This window comes from Hetaerina americana, unplaced genomic scaffold, assembly GCF_022747635.1.
Source record: "Hetaerina americana unplaced genomic scaffold, ioHetAmer1.1.p SCAF_7, whole genome shotgun sequence".
NCBI lineage: Eukaryota > Metazoa > Arthropoda > Insecta > Odonata > Calopterygidae > Hetaerina > Hetaerina americana.
The window spans coordinates 71520381-71545547 of NW_027287316.1; the positions used below are offsets into that span (position 1 = coordinate 71520381).

The following is a 25167-nucleotide window of genomic DNA, read 5'->3' on the forward strand; positions in this document are numbered from 1 at the left end:
TGTTAATATAACATATCAGATAAAATCATTAAACTAATATTAGAATGTTTTATAGTGATTTTCTCAGTTTCCAATAATGATTTCACTGCATTATATATATGTTGTCTTTGCTATCATTGTGGAAATTATTCCAGAAAGTTTATCACAATTGTCTGCACATTCAATATCTTTAAATGATAGGATTGAATAGCGAAGAATCCAGACTTCTTTTGCCCTATTTAGGCCTCTTTGACCTGTCTACCAGGAGGCCAAGTCTGACTTTGGACTTGGCGCAATCATGTGTATACTTAACCAATGGTCTGGATTCAGCACTTCACGCACATTTCAGGAAAAAAATTGTTACTGATCCTTTTTATTAAAACCTTGTATGTGGTTCTATGAATCCTACTTTCACAAGATAGAGTGGTTCTTCTCAGTATTAAAGATAGCCTAGAAATTTCATAGCCAAAACAAACTTTCAGTTTTTACTTTCCTAGACAGCATTGATTTGAGGTCATGATGAAATCTTTGGTTGTAAAATCTTCAAAAACAGAATTATACGATGGCTTCCCACCCAGAGGGCCTGGGTTCAAATCCCTGCGGCGTTGAATATTTTTCAGAGGTATCTCGATCCCTACTTGAGGTGCTTTGTGGAGGGCACTTTGAGTGAGTACGTCGTCCATCAAATGGGACGTTAAGCGGCGGACCCCTTGGCGCCATTCATAAAGAGTAGGCTAATGCCGATGCTGGGTTTCTCTCCACCCTTCATCCTTTCCTGTCCATCCCCTATGGTGCAAATGACCTCAGCTGTCAGTTGCCTCCCCTAAATACTACTACTACAGAATTATACGCATTAATAGGAAATTGAAGTACAAAATTGCTTTTATCTGCAATTTTTACATTGTGTCAAGATCAGTGTAGTTTCTTTCTTTTACTGTCAGGGGATGATATACATTGTCTGAAATTTAACTTAAATGCATCAGATCTCCTTCTCCTTAATTTTCTCTCTCCAGGACCCCTTCTCCTTAACTGTCATTGCCAATGTTCAATCTATTCTCACTTGAACCAGTTAATTTTTATTACACTTAGTTTACTTATTCAAAATATGCACTAATGATGCTCATTTATATTATGCACATGTATTCAACAACCAAAATTTTATGCTTAATAATTCAGTAAAATGGCACACCTAAGCATTAAAGTAAGCATGACAATGATCACCAGAAGATATTAATTGGGCAGAGAAATTGTGCACACACAACCTGCAAGACATTTTATCAAACTCTGAATATATGGTCATTTTCTGTAATTTATCAAACATTTTTGTGGAATTAGATCAATTAGCTTGAGATTTAAATAAATTGAGATGTGTTCACCATTTTATTCATTTTTCAAATTATGTTTTCAGTGATATTGATTAAAACTTGTAACGCAATTTTTTAGGAATATGGGGATTTACTTTGTGATATGAAGCTACAGTTTAAATTATGTTAAAAGTGTAAAGGAAACTAGGAATTCTGTGTATGCCCTTTTTAATTCATAGTTTGAAATTTACTATCCTATAAAGTGGAGGTTTTGACAATATGCCATGATGGCTGCTACAAGTCAAGGAGTGGGATAGCTCCACCCACAAGCACCTGAAAGATTCTTTTCTTTGTGAATATTGAAGACATTCAGGTAATTCTCATGGCACGCATCTTAGCTAGCTGGTCGACATGTCAGTTTGTTTGATGGATTGATTGGGTGCTTAATATCTCTGTGTGGCTTACTGTAAGATTCTTTGAGGCAGTTAGCATGGGATTTATGTCAAGTGTCTTTCCATCACCTACTTATCTTTATCCACCAGCATTCTGAACAACCAGCTAGTCTCCCACCACTTTCCTTCCCCATTGCAAAGAAAGGTCAAATTAGGTGTTCTTTCATTCAAAAAAGAAATATTTTATGTAGCCACAACTTTCATGTAGCCACAACTATTAAAATTTACTGTAGTAAAAACATAACAAAGGGGAAAAAATTGTCTCAGCTTGGGATCTAACCTTGGTAAAACTTGGCTAACTCATCAATGTAGTCAAATGCTCAACCTACTAGTACTCAGTGGAACGTGAAAAGTGTGTGAGCTATGACCTTTCATTACACAATAGGACCTTCTGAGGGAATAATTTGTGAGCAGTTCTTTCATTCAACTATTTCTTTGAGGACACTGCCAATCAATCATCCCTAAAAAGTTTTTTTTGGCCAAATAGGCAGTTCTTCTTTCTAATCCAAAGATGAGTGGATATTGACATCCATTTGAGAAAGCGCAGGCTTGGTGAATTGGAGGAGAAAAAATGATGCAGCCTTGGTCGAGCTATTCTACTACCTGATGTAGAAATGACTATGTCAAAAAAACAGATTCTTTTATTTATATTTTTTGACACTGACATGCTAAGAGATAAATTTTATGTTTCAGTACACATTTAGACTTAATGCGACAGAGGTTTTGTTGGGAAGATTTTGGCATGCTACTTATATGCTATGGGACTGATAGTGGAACAAGAGTTTGTCATGCCTAGGTTTTCATTGTACAAAGGTTTTAATGTAGGAATACATTAGCTTATCGGTTATAGCATGGGAAAGAATTAAAATACAGCTATCAGAATGGATTGGAAGACAATGTTTGCTTCTTAGTATTTAGGGCAAATGGTAATGTGGAGTAAATTGTGAGGATTGTGATCCATCTTCTTAAGATCGAAGGAAAATATCTTTCTCTGATGTTTACCTGTTTTTGAATGCTCATTGCAAGCTTAAACACATCAGTACATTTATAATATAGTTCTTTGAAAGCCTCAGCAACTACCATCCCACTCGGTGTTTTTCAAAAATGCTACTTCATATTTGTTTATCTCCATATTTTCTTGTGTACCACATACCCCTGTATAATACTTGCACTTCTTTTGGGCATTGAATTTTGGAAAATTAACTTACATTACCATTCATGCAATAGCTCAACCAAAATAATAGTGAAATAGATTTTTAAAATGTTTATATTTGTAATATGTTCTTTTTCGCCAGTAAGGCAACCTATTTACAGTAAAGGAGCAATGCTTAGATTTTTGAATTCGCCAATGTAAGGTTGTGTTAATATCGATTTGGGAGCTGCAAAAAGTGTAAAATACAAAGGATATATTGAAAATAAAAAATATGTGATACTAATATAGATCAGCTTGGCCAGCTTAACTCTTCACCCTCAACACTATCTTAAACCATACTATCTTCAATGCCATCAAACTTTTTTGAAAGGAATTATTTCTTAAAACTCCATGTGAGTAAATCCTCTTTCATTAAATCATACGAGGTAATACTCCATTGGAAATTTGATTCAGCCCAGGTGTTTCTTAATTATTATTGCCAGTGTTGTCTGATGAATGTCACTTGGTATCAATTCTGAACACCATCTCTTTAGACAAGACTTGAAGGAATGAGTCCAACATCAAATGGTTGAAGCATAGAAGTAATTTGGCCTGAAATGATTTGTTGGCCAGTTTTTAACTTGTAAGCATCTTTTCTTCATTTTCTCCATGCAATAACTTCAAATACTGTCCAGCAATTGAATGTTATGGAGTTGGAGAAGGTAACCTGAGCAATTTTCCTGTGTGAAATTAATGCAGTTGAAAACAAGATACATAGTTCTTTATATATCCATCCCTTTCTTTACCTTACCAGTATGTGTACTGGAAATTTTCAATTTTTCGAGTTTTTCCACATAAATGTTACATGTGGCAGGAATATCTTTGCATCCAATAATATTTTGAGCATGCTTGTTCGTTACTGTTTCTATACACCTGCTAGGCAAACTTGAAATGTTTTTGCTCTAGCATCATTCGATGAAGTGACATGTGGAGTAACCTGGGGTCTGATCTGCATTCCCAATTTACTGTAACAAGTAGCATTTTTGATTTCAAAGTGAATCGGTCTAAATTCTGCATAAGTGTACCAAGCTGCCAAAGGTTCGCTAACTTAAATTTCAAAACTGTTAGCACTATTTAATTTTTTTTCAATATTGAATTATTATGTAGGATATAAATATTATTTGGGTTATTTTGGTTTCATACAATTATGTGAGGAAGACTGAGGCATGAGATTATAAGCATATACAGAGTGCGGCAACATAACTTCCTTTTTTGAAAAGGAAGTTATGATTGTGATTGAAAAAAAGGAAGTTATGTTGCCATACCCTTTATATACTTGGAAAAGATAAGTTCAAAATGTCGTGCATATTCAAATACATGTCATTCATTCAATTAATGTTTTGCAGAATGCTTTTAAATCTGCTCCTCACAGATTCTGCAATGAAAAGGGTCTTGATTTAAGCATAACTTAATTGTTACTTATTAAAATTTCATTATTCCGAGGTTCCACAGATTTTGCTTTATTGTAGCTAACATTAATCTATTTATCATTTATCATTGAAGAAAATGTGTGCGTGTGCATTTTCCGTGCTTATACATCATATTATTAATTTGAAATATCTACTTAATATTTGTCCCAAGCTCTCGTTTACCTGATATCTTAATTTTTCTTGGTTTTTTATTCTTTCTAGTCCATCAGGCTGCACATTCTGGGGGAAGAAGCCATGGTCCCGAAAAAAAAAGATCCTTTGGCAGTTAGGCACTTTAGTTGGTGCTCCAGTAGGCATTGGCTTGTTAGCTGGAATCGCTGTCCCAGCAATGATTATAGGTAAGATATAGTCTGTACTTCTGTTTGTTTTTTTTGATGCATGCACTCTTGCATATTTTATGGCAAAATCTACAATGATTTCATATTTATTGGATGACTGCATGGCATGAATGATCTTATTAATAAGTTTTAGCTTGGCAACTATTTCATATCAAGGAGCAGTTGCATTTTTGTGATTGTGTGTTTTGATTCAAATAAATTTCAGTAGTGCATTAAGTTAACTGATATTAATTGCCCTTTTAAACATTTAGTGGGAGGTGGGAAATTAATTTGAATATGAATGCATTTTTCTTGAAAAATAAATTCTAACATGTCGTATTTACGTTTCACAATGCAGGAATCCCTGTTTGGGTTGGTAGAAAAATTTATGCACGCTATGAGCACAGCAATCGCCATCGCCGGAACTTGGCCATTGCTGGTGGAGTTACTGGATCGGTGAGTGTTATATTTAATATTTTCACTGCAATGGATATGGCAATTGAATTTGTTTTAGTGAGCTGGTCAACTAGTAGAATGAAATGGAAAGAAAAAAGGAATTGTATTGTCTGATGCTACGACCGATGATAAACTTAAGAAATGGTTTTTTTCTCCATACTCAAGTGAAATATATCGTGTTGGCACATGAAATTACTTAATAAAGCAGAACTTAATTGAGTATATGCCAAAATAGCTTAGCATTAGGATGAAAAGCATTATGTTTATGCTTTCATTTAGTGATAATGTGGTGAATAGATTTACAGTGGAATAGTTCAGGAATTGCCTTTACGGTATTCCTTTACACTCAAGCAATTATTGTCTCCAATTAAAAACCTCCCCTTACTCTGCATTTTAACTTTATCTGCAAATTGGTTTGCATTGTTTTTGCATCTGTCAAGTTGGATATTTATTTCTTCGCAAATCCATCCCTACTTATAATTAGAAGCAGCCACTTATTCTGCTGATAGACATTATCTCATAAACCACGTAAATATTTATATGCGTTCTCCTGCTTAATGCTTTGTATCAATGACCAGAGAAAGTTATTTTGTAAGCCTACCTTCAAACCAATGTGATAAATAGTGCCTCAAATTTTTATTTAATATAACTTTTATTAAAGCACAGGCTGCAGCACAATACAATTGCTCTATTTGATATGATAAGCAAAGTCATAAAATGGTGAATCATTGAGTTCTTGCAATATAACCTTGAGGGACTTTGACTTTTGGATTTTCCGTAATTGTAAAAGGTGGCACTATATCTAAGAGCTCATGTTCAGTAGTCTATCACACAGATAACCAAGAGTTTTCTGTATGTATAAATTTCCTTTTACTGTCTCCACTAAAGCCGCAGCTATATACATAGGTCGTGTATTTGCATCTCTTTCTTGCAATTTGTCACTTCTTTTGGAAATGAAAAATATTATCTTATTCTAACTTGCTTTTGATTCTTACCATATTATTGTTTATTTTGTTATTCTCATGGATGTTGAATGATTTATCCATGAAAGAGTATAGATAACAGAATCTATTTGAAAAAATTAGTTTTAGAGAATTTGCATTGATCCTTACCTACAGTCAAGTGATAAAGGGAAATTTCAATTATCTCTATGTTTCATGATTCTCTTATGAGAGCAAGGGCATAGTTTAGTGATTGAAAGTAAGATTATCTCTCCGTTTTGAAATTTTTGTAGTCTCATTTTTTATGATTGCAAGGAACTACATTCTGAAAGATTGTGTGGAGATGTTTTCTCAAAGAATCCAGGTGCTCTCTTTCATTTAAACTACACTTATTCTGATTGAATATTAAAAATAAATGGAAGGCAGAATTAAAATGCAGCTTAGTAACTTGGAACCCCATGGGCTAAATTGTTAGGCTTTGCATTGGCAGTTCTTGCAACTCTTTGGAAAGATTATAGTCCACACAATTGCAATAGTCTTGAGAAAGTTGTACATTAATTAATACTCAGGTATACACTATGTGCCGGCCATTACTAACCTTATCAAATTTTCGAAGTGTCAGATGACAAGGAATGATTGAATAGCTTAATCGAAATCATATTGAAGGCATTTACTGAAAGGAATAGAGGTATGGCAGTGCAATTTGACACAAAACTTTATTAGCCATAAAATGGACACTTTGCCTTCAAAAGGCATCTCAGCTTTATGAATTAATTTATATTGCTTCTTATGATTCTAAATCTTCATCAGTTCAGAGCATAGGTAAAGTGATGACTTTCATGGCAGGCTCATGATCCTTAATATCTGGTATCTTCAATGTGTGGTATTCATTAGGAGCTTAAATAATCTGAACTTAATAGCAAAAGATTAGATATACATAGTAATGGGTAATAATAATGTTTAGCACTGTCATTTGGCATTCATGTTTTATGGGTTTTGGAATGGAATATTATATCAAATTATTATTTTTTCTGCAATTTTTGATGGATAATTTGTTAACCTTTAGGTCATGATTTGAAATGAAAGAAGATTTAAGGCCTTAAAAGACACTCATATATTCATAAATGCAATGTGGAGCAATTTTTTAAAATTCCCAAACAGTTTAGAAAATTAGAGGTTAGAAAGTTAAAAGCAGTAGTTGCTATTGATGAAGCAGCAGTTGTTTTTAATTTTGGAGATAGCTTGCTAGTATTTTTTCAGTTTAAATTTAGCTTGGGAAATAAGTTCCATCAAATATCTATTTGAATTTCTATTCATGAATCAAAATGTCTAGGCAGTACTTTATCACTTTATTTCTCATTTTACACATCATATCATGCAATGTAAACACACTATGTAGATGCCACAATTGTGCATGATATATATTATGTCATGGCATACAAGAACAGCTTTTATTATTCCATTGAAATACCAAACCAAAGCAAAAAGCACAGAGCAAAGAATATATATTCTTTGCCCAATGCCAAAACCAACTCAAAGGCATTAATTTTTGTTTTGTTTTAAATAAGTTTGGCCCCAAATATGCTTTGCGATAGGTAGTTTACTTACGTAGTGATATGACACTTAAATACATATGCCATTGAAAATAACAGCAATGTAACTCACTATTACTATAGCATTTCCAACAAATTATGTAAACAACATTTATTTTCCTCCAGTTTATTAGCCTTTTATCACACAAGTTCACTGTTACAATAAATTATCATATTTAACAGCACATGCTCTGCTGAAAACAATAAACTAGATGCATCACTGGCACTGGTAAAGGGGATTTGGTGAGCACATGCAGCTGCGTCATTCATCTAGCCAAAGACTTCAAACATATTTTTATTTTTTAATGGATTAAAGACTGTGTCTGCATTACAGCTAATAGTTCTCACACTAATTTGGTGGGTGGGTAGGATCTCAAGCATGTTAATGTGCTGAAATAGAGCGGAATATTACTTTTAAACTGTCTAAATTATTGTAATCCCATTTTTTCAAAAGCATAGACTTTGTTGTAATACTCTTTGAGAATAGCGTCCTCCTAAATTGTAAACATTGATGTCTCGATTATGTGTGTTATCACTGTTGGTAGTGTTTACTTGACACTGATTTCATTTCCTGGGGAGCATGCACTCAAATTTTGCTTTGACTCTGCTTCATGTGGTTATTTTCAGAATCCTCGACAATATTTCAGAGTGACTAGTTTATTCCATTCATATTTTCATTCTTTGCCTGTGTCCATTCAAGCCTTAGGTCTATTGGTCCCAACTCCTTAGTTCTGGATACACTCAGCTTAGAACAATTTTAGTTTTCTCTTTCTGAGGAGCTATCCATAGCACAGTTTTGATTATCGTTCTTAGGCAAATACATAGAAAATTTGGACCTCATTCCCTTGGGACCTCAGCTGATTGTCAGTGGGTTGTTTAATGGTTCCAGGCCTTAGTGCATTATTCCAGATAATAATAAATGTGCTCACATATTACATGCTAATTCACTGCCTTGTTGATTTCCTAAATACTTATGTCAGGTATTGAGTCCAAGCATTGCATTTTAATATTTTCCCTCATTTACTGTCTAAAGTGACCTGAACAGCCGTGATTTAAATTGAAAGCTGTTATCTCAATTCAGTTTGCTTATGTGTCCTATAGCCCTGTAGCCCAGAAATGTTGCGTGATAGAAAATTCATTCTCATGTTTTATCAGTCTCTGCAATGCTGCTGTATGTGACATTTCAGTTACATTTTTCATCGGTCTAAAATCCTTTCAGTTTTCCAGTGCTTATCTCTAAAGTCTTAAAATATTTCTGAAAACCTTGAACTGCATTACCCTGAATATCCCTTTCTACTCGCACAGCCATAATGAACTGTATTCTGCTCCGGCCCTAAGTATTGTTTGTTTATGTCTTTATCCATTTATCCCTGCCTAATTGTTTGTTTTGGCTCTTTGTATGATTGATTTCTGTGTGTCACGTTAACTCAACATATTTCATATCTATAGATATTTATTTACTTACATATTTATGTATGCATAATAGAGATTGTCACAATAAGTGTATTTTGGTATAGTCATCACACTCTTGGAAGAACATACAATATTTAACATGGATAGATAAATTAAGAATAGTCATAGCCCATTCTCAAAGAATTTTAAATCTCTCCAAGCAAGCTGCCCTTTTACCCCTTTCTCTCTCTCTCCTCCTGCAAAGCCCTGCATTGATATTTCATGAAACCTGTAAATAGCCTCCATCCCTCCTCACCTATATCTTGGCCAGACGATATGCCTAATTAGTTGCAAACCACTTGCGATAAACACTCTCTTTCTGTTCCTCAATTTAAAATGGATAGCCCTCAGAATTAGGAAGTTAGATTCATTATAAATATTTTCGAATATGCGTGTTGGTTTATTCACATGTTATGCTCAATATTTTATCTCCAGAGAGCTTTTAAAATCCTTCAAGCCCTAAACTCTGTGTGTAGTAATTCAATTTACGACATTCATCTGTTGTTTGTGTAGTGATTGTTTCTAGTCTCTGGTGTTATCCAAAATATTTGTAAGCAGCTTCACCTAAAAAAAGCTCGGGGAAGAAATTATACGATGGGCTCTTTTATCACTATGAAAATTTGGTAGGAGGCAAAATGAAATCTAATCAGATGAAAGAATCAAAATGGGTCTGGGAAGACAAAATTTTCCTGCAATGACTGCACTAAATCCTTGTGGATCTGTAGAATGTTATCAGTGTTGGTCATTATTCTAGTTAGAGTGATATCTTAGGCTTTAAAACTGGCTAACTCAGCAATTTGCATCAGTCTATCATTTCAAAGTCTCCCTCTACCTTCTCTGTAATATCACTTTTTTTGCCATCTCACTCACCAAGTCATCTCATGCTTCTTCTCTTCATCACTGTGAAGTATTTCTGCTATTTCTTCTCACGCTGTCTCCTCCTGCTTCTTTGTTTCATTCACTGCACTCAGTTTTGCACTTGGCTTACAGCCCAAAATGATTCCACTTCGCAAACTTCAAAATATTCACACCTCACCATCACAATGCACAGCCTTCAATGATAAAAGAAAGCAGATACATGGAACATAAAACTCTAGCCAACTCTGGAGGTTGGTATATTGCCCCACCAGTACTCCAACAGCACTCATTCTTGAGGCAACTGCATACAAAAATCTTCCTTGGGCCTCGTTCCTTCAACTTTTAAAGCAATGAATTTATTGAAAACATAGGTTTATTGATTTACAGCCTGTGCGACTGAGATTTTCTCTGTAACTTTTCACACTACTTAACATGGTGGGCATACCCTACTGAAACACTTCCATTAGTAATTGTCATGATCAGTCTCAATTATACAGGTTCCTGTATATCTTGTCACCGTTAATTTACCTTTATCCAGTTAAGGCCCTTCATGACTAATGTTAGCAATACATTATCAAATATCAGGAGTCAAACAAAGTAATCCCAGAGGTAACTCGGCCAGTAGAGCACAGTGACCCGTAGACATTGAAATACTGTATACTCCCGTGGCCAGGGAATTAGAATTATATCTTGTTGACTAACATGTATCAAATGAAAGATGAAATTGATGGATTTCAATTGTAAAATTTATATACACATAATATACTCTTGTTAGACATACGTTTTGGGGAAGTTTAAGAGAAAATCTGCCTTTTCCTTGCGATTAAATTGCTTTAAAAGTGAAGGAACCGAGCTCCTGAAGCACAATAGCGCTCACTTCCTCAGTCCGCACTTCGATGCCTCGTTGGGTTCGAACTCCCACGCCCTCCTCGCACCAGTGGCACTCCCATCCGTTCGGTCGTTAATCCCACCAGTTTTACACGTCGATGTCCTTCCCCTCTTCATCGGCCGCCTCTTCCGCCCCGTTTTCCCGCCCCCCCTCATCCCCTCCCTCCTCCACGTCCTCGATGAGGTCGAGGAGCCTCTCCTCCGCGTCTGCGTCCCCAAGGGCCACGTCCACTGAACCCACGACGAGCAGGAGCGCGAGGACCCTCGACCGCCGGAAGTCCCCGGCCAGGTCGCATAGGTTGTAGCGAACCTCGGCGCCGCCTCCCCCCCGGCTCCCCCGCCCCTCGTCCCCGATGGAGATGCCCAGGCTCTTCGCGTGGCCGAGCAGGGAGCGCCAGTAAAGTCCCAAGAGCTCCCGGGACCTGCCCCTTCGTAGGCGGGAGGGTAGGGAGGAGAGGAGAAGGAGTGCGGCGTCGTCCGTGGGCCGGCCCCAGGAGAGCATCTGCCAGTCGACGACCATGCACTCTGTAGAGCCGTCAGGGTTCTCGCGGAAGAGAAGGTTCCCGCTCCAGAAGTCACTGTGCGTGAGGGTCGCTAGAGTCTGCCGGCCCTGCTCCCCATGGGATGGGCAGCCACTGTAATGGTGCAATTTCCGTGAATTAGTAATGATTAACCGAGGAATCGATAGTGAAATTATAAAGCTAATTTAATATAATGCTAACATTGGCGATATCCTAATATTTACATTGTAAGCGGAGTAGCGTTCATTGCCAGTGTCTCTTGCTGTTGCATCGTCAAAATTCTTTTTATTTTTAAGTAATCTACCGGTTAAGATAATCGTCAAAATATGATATGAAAATGAAAAACATTCATAAAAAATACAATCCAGCAGTACCTGTTGTATTCCTTCCTTCCTGTAGTTTTAAGGAATGGTAATTGCTGAACTATTCTAAATGTTAAGGAAATGAACCCATGGTTCCGAGGCATGGACAAGTTAAAATGGGATACCAAATTATAGTTGACACCAAGGAGTAGTCGCCAGCTTTTATGCCAGTACATTTAGGTGAATCCGTGAAAACGAATTTGAACATTTTACGCATTCACTTTATCGGAAATCAACTGATCGTTGGCAAAAGTATTATAGCTGCGCACGTCGTATAATGGTATTCTGTGAAGGATTTGGGTTCCTTAATTTTGCGATTAATTATTTAGAAAAATATTAATAGGTTACCGACCTACAGATGACGACACTAATGAAAGGGCACTCAGAAGTATGGATGAACAAGCAAGCATACGGTCAAGTTAAAAAATGTTTTCATGGTTCTTTGATTTAATTGAAAATTTCATTTGGAGAGAGGAATTCCGAAATGGTTGTGAGCAGGGTTCATTTGCCGAGTCCGTCAAATTTGCTGATGTGGCATCTGTCTTAGGCTTTGTTTCGAGGATATCGTTTGGAGTGTGCATTCATTCCCTTAGAGCTGTCTTTTTTCTGATTCGCATTTGAACGATTCCAACGATCGAATGATTGTTCATGTTCTCTGTTAAGTATGCAACACACATGATATTTTATGACGAACAGTTCCAACTGCTTTTGGCGTGAGAAAATGTTTTAATGGAATGCCCTATTCAAACGGCACCATATAACCTATAGTCGAGGATTGACGATTGTTGGGCAATATCCAAGTATTTTATATGTATAGTTAACCGATTATAGAGAAACTTTGTACGATCCCTGGAAACTATTGCGCGTCATCGTGGTCTTTTCAAGTACCATGTGGAAGCCCAAAATACATGTAATTTGTTCTCTATCCTTTTTTTTAAGGTGCATACCTTTTATCCTACTTCGTGCCAATGTCTATTCTTTTAGCCTCTCTTTTCTATTTACATAATGGTTTCCCCTCTTGTGGTTATTTTATGGGTGCTTCAACTCCAGAATTCCTGAATTCGTTTGCACCTTGGCTCAATATAAAATTAAAAAAATCGCAACTGAGTATCCATGCTGAAAGGGGTAGTCACACCAGCCAGCGTATAGTTACTCGACATGGCCAATAGGACATCTAGGAGAACCCCGTTTGCACTCACCCCGACGCTCCGTCCTCATCCTGGCTGCCCCTGCCTCCCTGCTCCTCCGCCCCGCCCCCGAATAGCAGCTTCCCGCCCCAGAAGTCGGCCTCCGCGAGGGCGTCCTCCTCGTCGCTCCCCCCGGCCGCCTCCCCCTCTCTCCGTCCCCTCACGAGGTGCAGCAGCCGGTGGAGCAGGCGGGGGTGCGCGTTGGCCCGAGGCCTCCTCCTGTGCCGGTGCAGGAAGGAGGCCAGCTGGGGCAGGCCCCGCCCCACGAGGCTCCGGCAGGACTCAGGCGTGGCCCGGAAGAGGAACGGGAATCGGTCCGGGATGGTCTCCCCGGAGCCTTCGCCGCCCACGAGGCCGTAGGCCAGGGATAGGGCGTGGAGTCTGGCAACGGCGTCCAGCGCGGCCGTGGCTTGATCCGCGGTCAGGCCCCTGGAGAAGTCGCCGACCGAGAAGCTCGAATCCCGGAGGTCTTCCAAGACCAGTACGGAGAAGTCCTCCTCCTTGGGGGCCTCGGCTTCTTCGTCGTCTTCTTCGGGACCCCCTCCCCCGTCCTCTGGGTCCTCTGCCGCTGCCCCGCCCTCGGGCCCATGCATCCCGTAGTGCCAAGCATAGTAGCACCGAGGAACCGGTAGCCTTATCAGGTCGGGGGTTTTATCTCCCAGTAGGCGGCGTTGGAACTCCATCAACTCCGGTACTACCTGCGTCAAAATATAAAATTGTTTCCATTAATTATGCATTTTTGAATGGATAAAAACCTTCATGAGTGCACCCTTGCTGCAGTGCTGCGATTTAGATTTTTTAAATAATTTGATTGCTCGATCATCCGCACCGTTTTGTTACCATAATATATGGATTGGAAGTGAAATTGTCGTTAATCACAATCAATATACCTGATTGAGAAAATGCGCTTGCTGACTTTCAATATTTGAGACCACTTATGATAAATAAGAAGTATATCACTTTGCCTTCCTTGCGATTTTACTCCATGATGATGGATTTATACAGAATGCGATTCAGTGCAATCGTAGACCGGCTTAACATTTGGGCTCGACGACTTTTCCCCTTATTTCTTTAAATTGATGATGAAAATAGCCAATTTCTCAAACTACGATATAAAGTAACATTCATATTTTTACCCGTGCATGGGCGATTTGTTTTGTATCAACCAAATATTGAATTAAAATATTTTTTCAATGATTGTGAGGGCTAAGAATGGCTTTTTGGAAGTGGATACGGGCTCACCAGTGGAACAGAAGATCGAGGCGATTGACGGGGTCAGAGAGGTTGCTCTATTATGTGCACTCTACCATCATGATGGGTAGCTTTGAATCCATATCGTCCAGGACCTTATTTCTCGATTTAATATACACCCTATAAACTTTCGCGAGCGCTCTTCGTATTCATGAAACTTCGAGCGTTCACACCCTCTTAACTTCCTCCTAACCAGCCTGGTGTTTTTTCGTCATCTCAACAAATTTCCTTTCGTTTTACAGTTTTCCACATCGGCTTTTGCATAACAGAGAATTATTTCTACTATTTATCATAGGCATTCGGGATGAACGTTTTTTTGTGCTTCTCGTTTGCCTTCTTCATAAGTTAACGTAATTTTGTGATAAATAATTTCGATTGAGTTGCGTGTTTGTGTTTTGAATGTTGCGAGGGTTTTCATAGAGCTGAAGGCCCTAGTATTTTGTTTGAGTTACTAGTATCGGTGAAATCTGTGTGAAAAGTGATGATTGCCTTCCTCTATTGTGACTCACCTCCGTGTAGAACTTGATCTCGCGGAGGTGAAACTGTGCCTCGGTGACGAAGGCTCGGGTCACAGGGTCTTTCGGCGGCAGTTTGAGGAGCAGCCGGAGACTACGAGCCTGCTTCTCTCCTCCTCCGCCGTCCGAGGATGGAAGCAACTCGTAGTCCACCCGAACGGACAGGATCTCGCTGAGGAGGCTGCCGATTCCACCCGTGGTTCCCCTGCTGACCTCAAAGTCGCACACCTGAAAATGGAATTGAAAGCCGCGCATGTCTTATCTTGAAAGGTCATTGGAAAGTGCGAGGATACTTAGGTCGTGAATCCTTAATCCTTAGTGTAAGTTAAAGTCTTAAAACAATTTTAATGGTTAATACACTCCCCTCATGGTGATAATCATCCTGGGGGAATAAGTTTGATTAAAGAAATTTTTTCAGTGTGTTCGCTCGACCTAGAGCTGCCCAGTGGCGAGTGTGGAGGACCCGTGTGTATGGTTCGAGGTCACTGCAACACTTTCGTACTCTTCCAATTTATACTATGGTGGGTTGATGCGCGTTGCTCGTTGCTATGGAGATTTCACGGTATTTGAATGGGCCAGAAAGAAATAATGGTACGCGGACTGATAATTCTCCCTGAGATGAGCGTAGAAATAATGGCGTTGTTGGCCATTTCTTGTGAACAGTTCTTTGAGTGAATATTATAGAAAATATATTTCAGTCATAGCTTGTAGTATTTGATGAAATATATGCATCTTCCGTAATATTTTCTTTTACATAAAGTTATGCAAAAAATGTAGCATAAGATGGTTCAGATTAATGTCCCTACTCTGTTGACGATTCGTTATTCTCACAAAGCACTCCATTCCAGTTCTCATGTTTACCAAACTTGCCTTAATCGGTTTTGCAAACCTTGTTACTTGCTCATAACATTGAATGAGTCAGAGAGAATCACTTTATAAGTTAACTGAGAAACTCCGATTCATACCAACCTAATGCATCCTTCATAAATTAAGATGAATATTTTTTCTTCGTAATTTCTCCTATAGAAGTCAGAAATGAATTTAAACCGTTCAGCAGTAGAAAATGCAAAACCCTATTGGACCCGACGCCCACTCGAAAGCCCAAAATGAAATTCAAGTCGTTTGGGTTGAGAATGAGTGCTGGCTGGCTGCAAATCGTATTCGATTCAATTCCAATTACCTCCTCATTGCCCACTCGATGTCAGTAGCGTTCCCAGTCCGTTTGACAACCCAAGAAGCCCCCGCATTTCTCCGGAAATCCGCCGCGTTGAGAACTACTGCAGTACTGCGAGATTCGACGCTTGACGTGGGTTCAAAAAAATGCCAAGGTTTCTCCCATTCCCTTGATTAAGTTACAGATGTAGAAAAATCGTCAATCCTAACTATGAAAATGACTTGAGGCAAATTCGCAATGAAAAATTGACAGTGACAGCCGTCAGCTTTACCCGTGCGTAGTATTTTATTTTACCTCCGCCATCAGAGGGTCGATTTGATTTGCGGGGCAATCTTCCCACCACTCCCGTGCATCGAAATATGGCTTGGGGCGAGTAAAAAGAAATCCGACGGACGATTGAAATGGATGCTCCATCTCCGCGATTCGATTAGGCTCGTGAATGAGACCAATAATCCTCTTCCCCCCAACCCCCCCCCCCCGGTCTCAGCTGCTATCGATTTCCGCTTGGCTCGGATTTCGCCGCCCTCGCGTGAAATTTGTTCGACGTGCTCGACCCCTCCTCGCTCGTATGAATGACTCCCGCTTGAAATATCATCGTAAATGCATTTATCCCCCCAATATGATGATGATGCTCCATCCCCCCCCAACTCCTTTCGGATGAGACCGAAGCGTATCCTTTCGCGCGTATTTTTTTTTCGGAGGACCGATGGAATAGGGTGGGGTTTGAAGAGGGTGGGGGAGTGTTCGGGAGATCGCCGACCCCCGACGACGTCGCATTTCGGCGGGCTGCATCGGGAGTGTCTCCACCCCGCACTCCTATCCTTCTCCTCCCCCCAACGGTCTCCCCTCCCTCGCCCCCTCGGGTGGGAGAGTTCACCGACCTTGACCCGCACCCGGCCCTGGCGGGCGGCTCCCTCCCCCGCCGACGTCTCAGCATCCCCTCCACGCTCCCAGGCGTCGGGTGGGCGGTTGTGGTGGGCGGTGAGCACCGTCTCGAGCCACCTGCGGGTCACTCTCCACTCTTTGGCCGGCATGGCGTCCGTGGCCCTGTGGGGATGAGATAGGGATGAAGGAGTTAGCAAGCTGCGCTCTGGAAAGCCTCCCTTTAGCTTTTTTTGTGAAAATATGTTTTTCTCTAGATCAAACAATTTACTTTATTGACTGAGATTTTATGGCCCTTTATAGGAGAACATTCATAGACATTCAGGGTGTGTACAACATGCATGGAGGTCTATATTTATGCTTAACTAATGTTGTCCGTTACTCCTAATTGATTTTCTTTTAATTTTATTTCTATTAGAAGTGAATATATTATGTTATACTGTTGTTTGGCGTGTAGCGCAAATAAGAAATGAATCCTGGATAAAAATTCCCAAAAGTATGTACTTGTTCATGGTCGCCCCAATTGGAAAGCCATAAGTATCGTCATCGTGAGGCATTATGAAAAATCTACTATATCAAATTAATTTATTGACAATTTGAATTCACACAAGGGCTACTGACCTCTTAACTTTCTCAAATAAAGACTTAGATTTGCGAAATTCATGACCATTTAGCTTAGAAATTATGAAAGTAATTTCATTGTGTTTCCGCACGACCACTGTTGTAGCGGAATCCAATTTTACGAGATGTCAAGTAATTTAATTTTATGAATGGCAAATTGATACTTTTGTTTGAAATTAAGCCTGCATTCATGATTTGGGCATAATATCTGCAGTATGTAGTGTATGCCTGGCGTAAATTCAGAAGAATATTAAGAAGTTCATGGAAATACGTGCCCTCAGAAAACATCTTACGTAGAAAATTTTAAAGACTACTCCAAAACATGATGGAGGAGAAAAGGATGTTATGAATGTTAGATAAATTAAATGAATGTTAGATGTTTTCAGTAAACCTGCTTGACTTTGGACTCATGCAGAAGTTGTGTCTGTGGAATGTGTAATCGGAAGTGAGACTTAATCCTATTGGCCCCGAAAGATGCATTATGAAATGAAATTTCGTCAAGTCGTTTGCGATTTGGTAACATGGACATGTTTATACCTTTATTTTTTTGCTGTGAACGAGTTTATTTTTCGCATTATGGTACTTTTCAGGTGCCATATTTAGCTATCGTCTGGATTAGAAGTAAAGGTATATTTTGTTAAAATCCTACGAGTCCAAATTAACCTTTAGAACTGCGTACGGCTGTTCGCGAGTCAACGCACGCTGCGTTTGATCAATAGCTAGGCGGAGAGGGTGTGTCACATTTTCGGCCGGAATCGAGTGATTCGAAAAGTGGCCAGGACTTATCGACGTTCAGTTTTGATACAAGGCAGTTCTCATTTTGAAAGGGAAAAACTTCATCGCGAGCCAATGGCCATAAGATTGATTTCTTGTGACTCTCTACTCCATTATTCTCTAACATGGTTAGTTGGTTACTGTTTCTTATCGAATTTTTCTCATATTTTCCTCGTTGATTCTTTCCTGTTTAGCCATCCTATTTCACCTCCTCGCCAGCATCGGACGAGCCGATGTGTTCGAATATGTTCATTAGAAATCTATTAGAGTGCTCCCCGATGCTCCCTTATTCTCCTTCTGACAATAAACTGAAGCCGTAAACTATTCGCATTGACATAATTCTCATTTGTATCTCTCCAAATAATTAAGAGTTGGATTCTGTCATATTCATCCTGTCACGCAGTATACTACCTTGATCAAAAAGTTCCCGGAATAACCACCGTGTGCCGCTCCCATCGTTCCGATTTGAGTTCTGTTTTTTTTTGTTAAATTGGTACATCTGTTGTTGACATTCCCTTTAAATCTTAGTGTCATAACTTGACATTTGCAAAAGTTACGTAGCCAAGAGTACATCTATCTCTGTGTGTGTTGGCGATTTTTTACAATTGCAGAAATGGATTTAAATTTGCAACAACGAACTTGTATTAAATTTTGCGTAAAAAACGGATTTAGTGGCGCACGGACGTTGGAAATGTTGGAAAAGTGTTTGGGCAACGATTCTCTAAAAAAAACGGTCGTTTACCAGTGGCACGAGCGGTTCAGAAGTGGTCGTGAGTCAATCGAAGATGATGAACGCAGTGGCAGACCATCGACATCGAAAGTCGGTGAAAAAATTGATAAAGTAAAAGAAATGTTGGTCAATAACCGCAAATTAACCATCAGAGAAATAGCGGAGGACTTGAACATTGCCTATGGATCCGCCCAAGACATTGTGGTTAATGATTTGGGTTTCCGTCGTGTAGCAGCAAAGTTGGTGCCAAAAGACCTCAATTTCATGCAAAAAAGAGACCGTGTTGACGTCGCAAAAGACATGATTTGCGAGGCTGAATCCGATCCCACATTCATCAAAAGGATCATTACTGGAGACGAGACGTGGGTTTATGAGTACGACACGCAATCCAGACATCAGGCAAGTGAATGGCGTTCACCAAATGAGCCGAGACCAAAAAAACCACGTCGTTTTCAGTCAAAAAAGAAGGCAATGCTGACGGTTTTCATGGATTACAACGGTGTAGTGCATCATGAATTTTTGCCAGAAGGCCAGACAGTAAACAAAGAGTATTATTTGGGCGTTATGAGACGTTTGCGTGAAGCAATTCGCCGAAAGAGACCAGAAATGTGGGCAGAAAACTCGTGGATTTTGCACCATGATAACGCACCGTCGCACAGTGCTATCATTATTCGTAATTTTTTGACGAAAAATGCAACAAATACCATCCAACAGCCACCGAATTCACCTGATTTGGCTCCCTGTGACTTCTTTCTGTTCAATCGAGTTAAAAAACCATTACGGGGAACGCGTTTTAGCAGCCGAGAGGAAGTAATGGAAAAATCGCAGGAAGCACTGATGGACATACCGAAAACCGAATATAAAAAATGTTTCGAGGATTGGATCAAGCGCTGGCATAAGTGTGTTGCAGTCGATGGGGATTACTTTGAAGGGGACAATATAGATTTAGATGAATAAACTGGTATTTTTTATTTTCTGAATAAATTCCGGGAAAATTTTGATCAAGGTAGTATTTCCCACGGGTCAACTTCATTTTTTGAATCGAAGTATGAATGCCCTGCCTTTCAATACTCTTTCCTACATTGAACGACTACATATTTATGAGTGCCATGCATACACCAATCGGTCGAGCCCAGTTTTGAAATTTCAAATTAGCCTAAGTAGGTCTACCGCCTTACAAATGGTCTATGAACCACAGAATGTCAAAGATTTATCCGAATTTATTGATGGGAAACCTTGACAAAACCTAGGTAACGAAGACACGACCTGGTTTTGAGTGGTTCCTTCATTAAAACCCGATGTCTTCTTAACCGTGGTTTGGTTAAGGTTTCCCATCAGTAAATTGCGGTGGGTTCCCACAATGTTTCAAAGGAGAGAGTGTTATTTTTAAGTTATCCGATCACGAAAATAGAAGGAATAGTTCTATTTACGGAATAATTTTTCAAAATTGAATGTAGGCCAATAGTTTTAATAATGTCCATATTTTTTAAGTGAGACGAGAATTGCGATAAATACTGTACTAAGTGAATGTGGGCAAAAACGTCTATTTTTAAATTATATCATTCTTAGTCTTTTTTCATGGAATCGTGACTAAACGAATCGGTATCACTGATTAAGCAGCTTCACTCGTACGCGATACTCGTTTTCACACTGCTCATTTTGAAAGTTGGTCAGTTAAAGGAGTGCATTTTATGCATGAAGAGATCTTATTGTTACGAATCGGGGTCATTTCTGGAGTGCGGACTCGGTCGTGAAAGGGACTGCAAGTTCCTTGAAGGAATCCGTGGCATACAAATCTTCGGATGTCACTTATCGTCTCTGTGTAATTTCGTCCACGAAGCAGCCCAAGGAAGAATTTCTAGTGGGCGTTTGGAGAGTGGGGTTTCAGATTTCGGTTTTCTCTGGGCGAGGGTCGGAACACACAAGCACTTGACAAATGCGCGCGAGAGACTGCTGATTGAATGCTGTAATTCACGTCATCGGGGGGGTTGTGCGAGCAGAACGCTTGACAAACGATGCAGCGTTCGCGGAGCCAGATGTTCGTGCTTCCATCATGGTAAAAGGTAGTTGTCTACTCTGCATTGATCTTTGAAGTGGAAAGAGACGGCCGAATGAAATGGACTTTCGCGTTCAAATCCAACGGCGTGGTTATTTGTCCCCGCACTTGTTGAAAGACTTATTGTTCTGCTGCTTCCGTGAGATAGAGCACGTTTGTTACGTCACTCTCATCAAGGCCAATCGATCATGATAGCATTCAGTCGTTCACGGTGGTCGTGTTATTGGAGGGTGTTGCCCACACACACACACCCGCTAACTTGATCGATGCTCTGCTAAAGGGGTCACTGCTAGGAATATATTGAATGTTGACAAGCGACGATGGTTGATATCAAGATGCAATTCGGTGAATCAAGACGAAAACAGAAGAGCCCGATCGGTATCAGGGGAAGGAAGTATTTTATAACTGTGGATAAACGTGGTCGCCCTCTTCACAGGTCTGTGGCGAAACACTTTCAGGAGTCAGCCTTTTTAATTCGATGGTCAAATGATATGCCGAGCAAGGGAATAGAACGCTTGGCATAAAGACCGTCGTCGCTCGCTCTCTCTCTCACGCATATGCCCTCCTCTATTTTTGCCCTTGGTTCTTTCAGTGTTGCAGCTCACTATTTACGATCCATTTGGTGGTCGTTTGGGAAGACACAGTCGGCTATCGATTTTTGTTTCTCAAATCTGTCGAAGGAGCTGAGAAGTTGTAGCGGGGTCTCAGGTCTCGGGAGTGGCTGTCTTCCAAGTCTCGGAAGCGTAGTTGAACACGGTGACGAGTAATTTTTGACAGACGAAGAGAGAAATTGTATTTGCCTCGACTATTAAGCAATACGATGCGTGAATTAATCATTGCATGGTGATCAACTTCATTTCCGTTGTTGTCAGATCATTTTTCCGTCGTTTGCTGAAAAGTTTAATTTTTTCGAGCGTGTTGTTTTCCCGAAATTATTTTGGAGAAAATTACGTGCAGCATTAATGGAATGCGACTTGAGAGCTTCGGAGGTTTCCTTTTTTTTATAAGCCGCTCCAGGTACGTCTCTTCCCGCGTCGCTAGCGCTGTCGTTCCCTTCGGTGGAGGTGCTAAGCTCTCATTTTATATTGGGGTGAGACGTGATGCTTCTCCGCGGCTCAATCAGAAAGGCCTCATTTTCTTCCGGGAGTCGCCGCACTTTCCGCCCCCCGGGGAAAAATGTTGCGGACGAAAACTTGACCGACTCTCCCCCTCTCCTGAAGAACTGGCAAATGCACGCCTCAACGTGCGGTGTGCACGGGAGCGAAATTGAATTTTTTAAATGAAGAATATGAGTTTTCCGCCACTCGCGTCTCCATTCATACCAATCACTAAGCGCGGAAGAATATCTCCATATATTGTTTTCATAACGTCCCACCTAATCTTATAGTTCTCTCGTTGGAGATATTTCTTACATCCTTAATTATTTGCGAATATTTAATTTACCCCTTTAAATATTTGGGAAACAGGAGGGTTTTCATTTTGATATCATTCATAATATCCGGGGTGTAAAGAACGACGAGTAATTTTTGCAAAATTTCGGATCACCTAAACATTATTTCGACATTCGTTGTGATTTTTATAGAAACATGAATAAATTCTTCGGCCTCTGTTGTGCGTTCATGGACGTAAATAACAATGCCTATCTACCCGCGACGAACACTGATGGCGTCGTCATTCATTGGGTAAATGAGAGCCGTCACCCAAGTTTCCCCTCAAGAGTTATGTTTTGTTTTTGGCGGAAAGTGTGCTCTTAAGGCCCTGTTCGAAATTGCCAAAGCACATTAGGACTTCCCACACTCGGGTCAATCGTGCACCAGGGTTGACAGATGCGCAGATGCTTCAGTGGGGATATTGAACATATTCCAATGTTTTATCGGGAACATATCGAACAATCGTAATTTCATCCATCGATTAATCTACATTCACTACGAAAATCTCAGTTCTTGTGTTTTCCGTGGAGCCCTGTAATATATTCCTTGGATATTTTTTCATCCTGCGCTATCTTGGTATTCTTTTCGGACGGCTCGTATTTTTAGAAAATTTATAGACGCACCGGGGAGACTACGTGGGGTCTTTTCCGTTGCATTGTATGAAAGTCGTTTTCAGTTTTGTCGCCATTTATCTCTGCTGGGGTGTTTATCTTGTTTTCGCATCTTGTCACCGCTGCCGTTTCTCTCAAACTGGGGTGACTCTAGGAAGGAAAAAAACTTACTCTCATTCGAATTTAATTCGTGCTTCTCCATTTTCAGTGGCAGCTTCATCTCATAAATTACGAGAAAAGCGACTATTTCTTGGCAGTGCGCACGGCTCGCGAATATCAAACCAAGGGAATTACTCAGAAGGCACGAATTCATCGAAAATATTCTCGTAAATGTGGGAGATGCCGGAATAATAAATGTGTTAATGTTGCGAACTGTAATTCGTTTTGATGCCGTTGTGTGTCCCGTGGATATACGTTTTCATCGTCAAGCTGCGTACGGTAATTGATTCCTGAGGTATTCTGGGTAAGGCAGGTGAGGTTATGGCAGAGTCTCCGAGGTAGGCCTGCACTAATGAATATATTATGATGGGAGTTTTTGAGGGGACGCGACCTGGCTACCCAGACATAAACTTGATATTATGCGACCCCAAATCACCCTGTGTGCCCACAATGGTTTAATCAAATGGTTTACAAACCTTGTTCCTTCCTGACCCCTGCCATAATCTTGGCGGTCTCATCCTATATTCCATATTACCAGTCAGCCTATCAACGGTATGCTTTTCCTTCAAAAGGGCACTCGATGGTAATCTTAATTTGACGAGGAGAATGATGACTGCAGGAATCAGTAATTTAGTAATAAATTTAGGTAGGTGTTTTTGTGATTATGGATAATCCCGTGTTTGCCAAAGGGCACCATTTTAAAGCTAAGGAAGGCATGGCAGTGAATTCTTCTCGGGATTTCATCCGGGTAATCTCCTCCATCTCCATCGCTGCCGACGTTTCGATGAAATCCTTTTCCATCGTCATCGGCCCTGATGACGATGGAAAAGGATTTCATCGAAACGTCGGCAGCGATGGAGATGGAGGAGATTACCCGGATGAAATCCCGAGAAGAATTCACTGCCATCATCCGCCGGGAGAAATTGAAGTCCTACTAAGGAAGGCATTATTCCATCGCGACCGACTTGAAACCCCACATAACATAATCACTCAACAAATCAATGATATAAGAGAATTTCACTGTGTGCAATGCCCTTCATATCCGTGTTAATGTTAGTGAATTAAAAGTTTCAAAAGCAATCAACCCATAGGAAAATAACGTGCGCGAGCTTGTTATCTTCGCTTTAGTTTATGTTCCAGTGGGTGCATTTGTTCTCCTTGCGTGTGTTCCATGACTTGAACTTCCGATTTTATTTTGGCGGCTCAGATTGTATCTAACTTGACATTCGCTTGATTGATTTCACTTCTCTAACCTGTTCCTCGTTCCTATGTAATAAAGTATGTAGCGTGTTTACAATGCTCAAGTACCTTGCCACAATTTTGCCACGTTAATTGATTTTCAATCCGCTGAAATCCTCGGATATTCTCAATCATGTAAAAGTCGCGGCAATCCACGGTTACTTGGGAACCTTAAAGCGTGTGTATGTAATGCTGCTGGATTGGAGATCGCTGATCGAGATTGGAGAGGCTGAAATTTCTGGCGATGCACAATTGATCAGTCGGCCAAAAGAAGCAAATGGTCAAATCCCCGCGGGCTTTATTCCGGAAGTCGGCGAGCGGAGAAGTATGGTCGTTAGGTTGTGGTGCGTAACCAATTCCATTTCCGCGCGAACCCCTACCGAAAAGTTTAACCACAGTTTCCTCAGCGAGTCTTTCCGTCGCACGTGCGAAACCCCGGAATTCGGCCTTCCGAAGCGGTGGACTCCTCGGAATCCTTTCCCATGCGCCTTAACTCTTTCCTTTTCGTCCTTACAACCCTTTCCCCCATCTCATTCCCTCCCTTCGCCATTGATCTGGGAATGCGTGTAGCAGTACAGCGAGGGGAAGTTTTCATTCTGCCCGCAAGAGAGAGGAAATGTGTGCGCGAGTGCTGCCCTTTCCTTGGTATATTCGGGCGGCATTTCGGAGGGGTTTAGAGGGGTTAGTAGGATCCGAGGGCCAGGGTGGGGTTTAAGTGAAATGGATTCTCCTCCTCCCTCTTTATCAGGAAAGCACCTTAATTTCTGGAATTTCTCTCGTGGTCCTCCGGGCCC

General features: G+C 40.3%; 2 protein-coding genes across 2 annotated transcripts in view; one reads left to right on the plus strand and one right to left on the minus strand.

Annotated features, from left to right (window-relative positions):
* LOC139696873 (E3 ubiquitin-protein ligase RNF19B-like) overlaps positions 1 to 25167 on the plus strand; it is a 113115-nt gene that overhangs the window by 14743 nt on the left and 73205 nt on the right. The window contains exons 7-8 of the mRNA XM_071595752.1: positions 4559 to 4695; positions 5033 to 5130. Of these exons, the coding sequence (XP_071451853.1) occupies positions 4559 to 4695; positions 5033 to 5130 (235 nt within the window). The remainder of the gene's footprint in view (positions 1 to 4558; positions 4696 to 5032; positions 5131 to 25167) is intronic.
* Positions 10950 to 25167, minus strand: part of LOC139696470 (uncharacterized) — a 30889-nt gene continuing 16671 nt past the window's right edge. The window contains exons 2-5 of the mRNA XM_071595254.1: positions 16753 to 16918; positions 14692 to 14925; positions 12944 to 13629; positions 10950 to 11496 (exon numbers count right to left, since the gene is read on the minus strand). Of these exons, the coding sequence (XP_071451355.1) occupies positions 10950 to 11496; positions 12944 to 13629; positions 14692 to 14925; positions 16753 to 16905 (1620 nt within the window). The 5' untranslated portion in view covers positions 16906 to 16918. The remainder of the gene's footprint in view (positions 11497 to 12943; positions 13630 to 14691; positions 14926 to 16752; positions 16919 to 25167) is intronic.